The sequence below is a fragment of the Macaca nemestrina genome, chromosome 12 (genome assembly GCF_043159975.1).
Source record: "Macaca nemestrina isolate mMacNem1 chromosome 12, mMacNem.hap1, whole genome shotgun sequence".
Taxonomy (NCBI): Eukaryota; Metazoa; Chordata; class Mammalia; order Primates; family Cercopithecidae; genus Macaca; species Macaca nemestrina.
In genome coordinates this window covers 4890136-4897739 of record NC_092136.1, presented here as the reverse complement: position 1 = coordinate 4897739, position 7604 = coordinate 4890136, and the positions used below count along the sequence as shown (strand labels likewise).

General features: G+C 55.4%; 1 protein-coding gene across 1 annotated transcript; it reads right to left on the bottom strand.

The window, feature by feature from the left end:
* Positions 1-1396: 1396 nt before the first annotated feature.
* Positions 1397-5737, bottom strand: LOC105469729 (fibroblast growth factor 4). Its single transcript, XM_011721175.3, has 3 exons — positions 5141-5737; positions 4421-4524; positions 1397-3881 (listed from the first exon to the last, which is right to left on the bottom strand). The coding sequence occupies exons 1-3, from the start codon at positions 5478-5480 to the stop codon at positions 3705-3707; spliced, it is 621 nt and encodes a 206-aa protein (XP_011719477.1). The 5' UTR covers positions 5481-5737; the 3' UTR covers positions 1397-3704.
* Positions 5738-7604: the final 1867 nt, after the last annotated feature.

Genomic DNA, 7604 nt, shown 5'->3' with positions numbered 1-7604 from the left:
CCTATAAAGACCCTATTTCCAAATAAACTCACATGCTGAGGTCCTGGGTGTTAGGACTTCAACATATCCTTTGGAAGAGATCTTTTGGACATAATTCACCCTCTAACATCACCTATGTATTTCTTTGTCGTACCTAGATCATGGGAGTCAAGAAATAAGGACAGAAAAGGACTGGGCTCGGTGGCCCATTCCTGTAATCCCAACACTTTGGGAGGCTGAGGTTGGAGGATCACTTGAGCTCAAAAGTGCGAGATCAGCCCGGGCAATAAAGTGAAATCCCATCTCTATAATAATTTTTTTTTTTTCTAGAAAGGTAAGAACATAATGCCTTGGAGAGCAAATTAAGTACAATTAAGGGTCTTCTAACCCTGACTGCCTTTTTGCAAAGCAATTGGACATGTCTTACGGGGAGAGGAAACCCCATATTCTAGGTACATTAGATCAGCATTTAGCTTTTTTCAAAGTCATCCACTGCACTCATGAGTACTTCCTAGGAAAGACTAGTTATAAATACTATAATTGTATATAATTGAACTCAAATTTTCACAAAACAGTGTGCACCCCTGTGACTGATACACTCAGATAATTTATATCTATAAGATTTAGTTCCATTTCCTTCTTATAAAACAGTAACTGCTGGCCGGGCATGGTGGCTCACGCCTATAATCCCAGCACTTTGGGAGGCCGAGGCAGACAGATCACCTGAGGTCAGGAGTTAGAGACCAGCCTGGCCAATATAGAAAAACCCCATCTCTACTAAAAATACAAAAATTAGCTGGGCATGGTGGCGGGTGCCTGTAATTCCAGCTACTCGAGAGGCTGAGGCAGGAGAATGGCTTGAACCTGGGAGGCAGAGGTTGCAGTGAGCTGAGATCGTGCCATTGCACTCCAGCCTGGGCGACAAGAGTGAGACTCCATCTCAAAAAACAATTAAAAAAAGTAATTAATTAAAAATAAAAGACTAGCTGCAGTTCATTATATTGAGTTTGATACCCACGGATGGTGTCTACTTAGATTTTGAAAACTATTCTCGAGTCTGCCTTCTAATGCCCAGCTCTGGAGCTTCACTGCTCCCCTCAGGGAAGTGCAAATTGCTTTTAGAGAACAGGAGGCCAATGGGAGAGGCACAGAGTTTAGGGCTAGTTACAGTGTGGGAATGGCGGGAATTAGCCCCATCAGGAGAATGAGAATAAACTGCAAGACTCAGTGTCATGGCAAAACTTTGTGACACTCACACCCTCCAGGCTCCTGTTTTCAAGGCTACATTTGTGTGGACACAGCTGGCTAAAATTCGTCTCTCTTGACCCCACCCCCACCCCCACCCCCAGCCATGTGAGGCTCAGGCCTCAAATAGAAAGACCCCTGGAAGACAGGGGGAGGGAACCAGGTCTTGGCATTTCAAGGCACAGTTTTAATAGTTTTTAATTCCTTTCCCATTGTGTACATCCAGTCCAGTGGCGTCTTTTATACACGATAAACGCTTATCAATGCGCTTGGCATGTCAATGTGCACAGCACATACATCACAACGAGGGTCGGCACCTGTATAAAACTACAGATTCTGAAAACAGTGGCACATACAGGAACCTTGAATCCCCATCGCAGCAATAGGAAAACAATATTTTAAAGGGACAGTTACGTCCTTACAGGCATCACACATGATTTGTTGAAGAAATATCTGTAAGCAGTGGTCAAGGGTGAGTAAACCTAAGACATGTTAATTCCTGACAATCTGATTGGGCTCTGAGACAAGAAATCTCATAATAATTTAAGGCATTTAAGACAATCATGGTTTGTCACTAGGTGAATACATTAAAATCCAGAAAGTCCACGGATGATCCCGCCACACCCCCCTCCCGACCCCAAACAGCATGGAGACCTGCAAACAGCGTCTTTCCTCAACACTCCTGGAGCCTAGGGTGTGGTTTAAAACTTAAAAACATTTTATTGCATTGTAGGAACAGCAGTTTAAGATGTGTGGTCCTGTCTCAGTGGCTTTGCAAGTGTCTTCTTTCTTCCAGGCCTTGGTTAAGAATAGTATTTTAAGTCGATGATTTGCATTCGAACAAAGAGTTTTCAAAAGGAATGTGAAAGACAAAAACTCCAATCAGATTTTCCAGTCTTGCTGTCTGTAGACTCCCATAAAGTTAATTCGGGAGACAGTTCAGAAACATCCTAGGAGAGTATTAAAGTCTTGACGAAACATTCGGAGCATTTCTGGTAGCAAGCTAAGGTCATTTTGTATAAACTCTAAAAAGTCATTCATTAAAATTAAATGTTTGCCATCACCTCGGAACTTTTTTTAAACATCACCGACCCTGCCTCTTCCACGGTTGCTTCAACGACAGGGGTTACATTTGTAAAATATATAAAGAAAAATATAAGGTTACTTGGTGACCATATAGTGCATGTAACAGCTGTCTGCAAATATTTTCACCATGATCACCCTTACTAAAAGTAAATCACAGGGTAAAGATAGCTCAAACGTGACAAGGTTCGAATAGGATGCACCGACGCTATCTGCAATCCTTTTTGGCTACATATGGAAAAAAAAAAGCCACTTGGGATGGCATACTCCTGCACCGGGTCTGAGCTTTCTGCAGGTTTCGCCGGGGGTTTCAGGGCTTGTGAGGTAGATGTTAAACGCACTTAAGCAGGGAATGCATCAGAAAGCAGCAGGCTCCTCCACGCAAACACTGCACCAATTGTTTTGTACAATTACAAGGACATTTCACTTAAAAATAATAGCTAGCTCTAGCCCGAAGCTCCCTAAGCACAGGGAAGCCCGTTTTGAGGGGGGTTTGATGGTTTGTTTTAAAAAACATATTCTATCACACCATCAGAAGCATCTGCCATCACAAATTATTTTTTGTCACCAGGGTTTTGTTTGTGATTGCAAACACACCATCTTGTCCATTTCTAGCCTTCCAGTGGGATATCAATTCCTCTCCATGGAATTTATGAAAGAGCTTCGTCCTTTCCCCAATGGTCACAGCGATGGGGGCTGTCGCTGATCCAAAAAAGGCAAACAGGAGTTTATAAAGTTGTCCAAGGGTCTCTCCCATCTGGTAGATCGAGGAAGATTGACTACAGGAAAGTTCAAAGGTCAGTCTGGGCAGATCTAAAAACAGAGTGGCAGCGAGGACGTCGACACCGCACTTTCTGTACCCGAAGTAAACCGATATGTCCCGATTAATAGCAACAGGGCACAAAGGGAGCGGGCCTCTGAGGATGCTCGCAGAGAGCCAAGCCCGGGAGCTCCCTGAACTGGCTTCTGAAGCCTCAGGCAGGCCTTTCCAGACAGAGAGATGCTCCACGCCATACTACAGGGGTTGACATCGGAATCCAATATCACCGTTTTTTTTTTTTTTTTTTTTTTAAACACAGAATAGCAGCACACTCGTGACAACTTTTGACAAGTTAAAGAAATCCAGTGGTAAGATTTTCTGTTGCACCAGAAAAGTCAGAGGTGGTTTTTTGGTTTTGGTTTTGTCTTTTTTTTCCCCCAGAAAATTAAAAAACACACCCGCAGAACTATAAATAATTTGGTGGCAATATATACACATTTAAATAATTAATTTAAATATCTTACACCTACTCTTGCATTAAACTCTTCATCCGAAGAAAGTGCACGAAGGTGGCCCTCGGCACTCCCCTCCGGGGGGCTTCCCGAGGCTGAGGCTGAGGCAAGGGTCCTCCGGAGGGTCACAGCCTGGGGAGGAAGTGGGTGACCTTCATGGTGGGCGACACTCGATTCCCCTTCTTGGTCTTCCCATTCTTGCTCAGGGCGATGAACATGCCCGGGTATTTGTAGGACTCGTAGGCATTATAGTTGTTGGGGAGGAGAATCTCCTTGAACTTGCACTCATCAGTGAAGAAGGGCTGGAGCAAAGCAGGGCAGTGTCAGGGCTGGTGCACCTCTTGGGCAAGGTACCCAGCCTGAGGCCAGGGGTCAGAACTCCCTTCTGTCCCAGACCCCACCCTGGGCTGAGATGTGTCTCCTGCACAGTTAGGGTGTCAAGATCCTCACAGGGTGAGAAGGGGACATGGCCAGCCCACAACAGCTGGTGCTCTCACTACTTGCCCTGCACCTAGCAGCCAGAGAATTCATCCCCTTCGTGTCCAGCCTCAAGCCGGCAGTTCCAACTCTGAGACCCACCACTCTGGACTAGAGAAGAGAAGGGCTCTCAACAGCGCCCTTTCCTCGGGCTGGGAGGGGCCCACTCAGGGATGGCAGGAACCTCATTGTTCCTGCCTTGGGGCTGCTTCCTTTGTCTGGGCAGCCCTGCCGGTCCCGTGACCCGGTGACCCTGCCACCCCTCCAAGACTCAGGCACAGGTGGGGCTGGAGAAGCCACGATCCTGCCAGCCATGTCCGCTGTTCCCCAACTAGGTACCTGGCCAGACCCCTGCGGTACTCACCGAGCCATAGAGCTTGCCCTTGCTGCTCATGGCCACGAAGAACCGGCTGGCCACGCCGAAGATGCTCACCACGCCCCGCTCCACCGGCGAGAGCTCCAGCAGGCCTGGGGGCGGGGCGCAGGTCATTGCGGGGCAGGTGACCCCTGGCCCACTCCGCCCCTCGGCCTGTTCGCCTCCGGGCACCCTATTTCTGGGGTAGGATTGGGGATAAAAGGCCCGGGGTTCCCGGCGCAGCCGCCCCCAAGGGCCTCCGGAGCCCAAGCTGCCCACTAGGGCCTCCGGAGCCCAAGCTTACGCTAGCTCAGATTAGCTTGCCTGCGTAGGGGACCTCCGGCGGCCGCACCCAGTCCCACACCTTCAGAAGCGAGCCCACCCCAGCGGTTCCCCAGCCTGGCCCAGGCCGGGGCGCGTGTCTCGGGCCCCCTGTGGCTGCACCGCGCGCCCTGTGCCCACGGGCGAAGGCGATGGAATTCGGCGCTGGGAGCCCGAGCTTCCGAAGGCGGGAGGCGGGGCCCGGCCTCAGGGGTTGCGCTGGGCTGCCGGAACCAAGAGTGTGCGTCCCCAGCCCCGCGTCAGAAGGCACCGGAGCCCGAGTCCGCCCCGGTTCCCAGGGCCCGCGAGCAGGTGCCCCCCTGAGGCCTCAGCGTGTGACTGAGCGCGTTGGCCGGGGCGGCCGTTGCCCTCCGCCCCCGCCCCTTCGCGCCCGGCCGCGCCACTCACTGTCGCGGGTGTCAGCGTGCGCGCCGCCGATGCGGCCGTCGGGGAGCGCCTGAAGGTGGAATCCGATGCCCACGTTGCAGTAGAGCCGCCGCAGCCGCTTGATGCCCAGCAGGTAGTCGCCGGCGCCGCTCTGGACGGCCGCCTCCTTGGGCTGCGCTGCCACCGGCAGGCGCGCCAACGAGCGCGCCACCAGGCTCTCCCAGCGGCGCTCCAGCTCGGCCTCCAGCGTGCCGTTGGGTGCGGTGGGTGCGGCGGCGCCCCCTCGGCCTGCCCAGGGCGCTAGCAAGGCCAGCAGGACCGCCGGGAGCAGCGCCGCCGCGGCCGTCCCGGGCCCCGACATCCCGGCCCGAGGGCCGTGCGTCCGTCAGGCGGTCCGTGCGCCCGGGAAGCTGGGGGGCAGAGCTGCGCCTGTGGCGGCCCGCGGGAGCGCACAGCCGAGCTCGTGCGGGAATGCGTAGCCGAGTAGGAGCGGGAGGCGAGCGACGGGGCCCCCGGGCGCCGGGCGCTACCCCGGCTGCATGGAGCGGCGAGCCGGGCGTAAAGCGCGCGGCTGGAGCTGGGACCCTGCGGAGCAGTGCGCGCCTCCCTGCGCGCCAGGCCCGCCCGAGGCCGAGCCGCTATATATATAGCCCGGGCCCCCTCCTACTCGCCCGCTCCCGCGGGGGGCCGTTCGCGTTCGCCTGGGCGCCCGGGGCGCTGTGGCGTTCGCTGCTGGTCGCAGGCCGCCTGCCAATCAGGGCCGGGGGAGGGGAGGAGGCCGGGGACTAGCGCCGCCAGTGCCACCTGGAGGGACCCCGGCCCCCACCCTTGGCTCCGCCCGGCCCACGGACCTGTTCGTCCCGCCCCTTGCGGCTCCTACACTTCTGCTTTTCAGCCAGTTTTGCCTCTTGCACTTTGTCCTGCCTGTCCCAGTCCCCGTCTCCTTCTCTGCTCCGGACCTCTTGGCGCAGCCCTAACTCGGGCACCCTAGGCTCCTAGTGGGCGCAGAAGCCAGCAGCTGCTGCCTGCCCTTCGCCTTTGGGAGGCTCACGGCAACTTGGTTTCTTTGCTGGGGCCTTTGAGGACCGGCCTGGGAAGGAGGGGTGGGTATGAGCAGTAATAGACACCGGGGCCTGACTGGGCAAGGGAGGGCCTTTTGACTACAGGCCGGAGGGAGGCCACCCCCACCCCCTAGGTCTTGGCCCCACAGGCTTGGCGCGTTTCTGGGCTGGAGTTCTGATACCTAGTGGAGGTCCACCTGAGCCAAAGGGCAAGGTGGCAGAGATGCACCCAGGGAAGCCTGGTCCTGCACCCCCTACACACACACCCCTCCATGAAAGGACAGGTGGCAGGGCACAGGGCCAGAGGGGATATTCACCATCCCCTCTCCTCTGATTCCACAGCAGAAATATCCATGCACCATAGCCAGAGCCCCCAGTCTAGGGGGGACCCAGGCCAGGCCTCTGGAAGGCTCCCCTCTCTGACTCATGGTTCTGCCTCCCACTGTGCCCCTTATGGCCTGATGGGGACGGAGCTAGCTAGATTCTGGCCCGCCCAGCCACAGCTGCAAGGGGCTTGGTGCCTACCCCACCTCTCCTATCACCAGCACCTGTGACCAGAGATGTCCCCAGGCCACCTCAGCCTCCTCCACCTCCACTGCATCCCCACAGGGAGATTCCTGGGACCCCTTCAGAACCCTGCTGGGGCCTATTCGTGCCCCTGGAGGGGACCTGGGAGGCTTGAAGGCTCTACTCTGAGGTGCAGAAAGGGGGGCACTTGGGGATCATCAAGTGTCTTTGGCAGTGCCAGAGCCTCAGCTCTGCACCCCTCGAGAGGCTCTTTGTTCCTCCTTGGGCCTGCAGCCTGCCTGGGCAGCACCACCCAGACCCGGGCCTTCCTGGGCTGCAGCTCACAGCTGCTAAGATGCAACCAGGCTGCCTCTGGGTCCCTGGGTCCCCCAGATGAGCCTGCAGATCTGGTGCCAAGAGGACTTCCCTGGCCAGGGTGCAGGGTGAAGGGGACTTAGGGCCCATCCCTCACTTGCTGTGTGGTCTTTCCGTCTCTGGGTCCCTGACTCCCCATTTGCAAAATGACATGGGAGGTGGACTTCCCTCCCTCAGCCTGGGTCCACCCGAACACGCCCTCTGGGGAAGTGAGACCCAGGCCTGGAGACCCACCTGTGCCGGCTGACCTGAGCAGAGGGCCTCTGATGTCTTCCCCCTGCTTTTGATAGGACGAGGTTCCTTTCTTCCCAGGACTCCCATGGCAAGCTCAGTTTAGGGCTTCCCAGGCCGGGCGCGGTGGCTCAAGCCTGTAATCCCAGCACTTTGGGAGGCCGAGGCGGGCGGATCACAAGGTCAGGAGATCGAGACCACAGTGAAACCCCGTCTCTACTAAAAATACAAAAAATTAGCCGGGCGCGGTGGCGGGCGCCTGTAGTCCCAGCTACTCAGGAGGCTGAGACAGGAGAATGGCGGGAACCCGG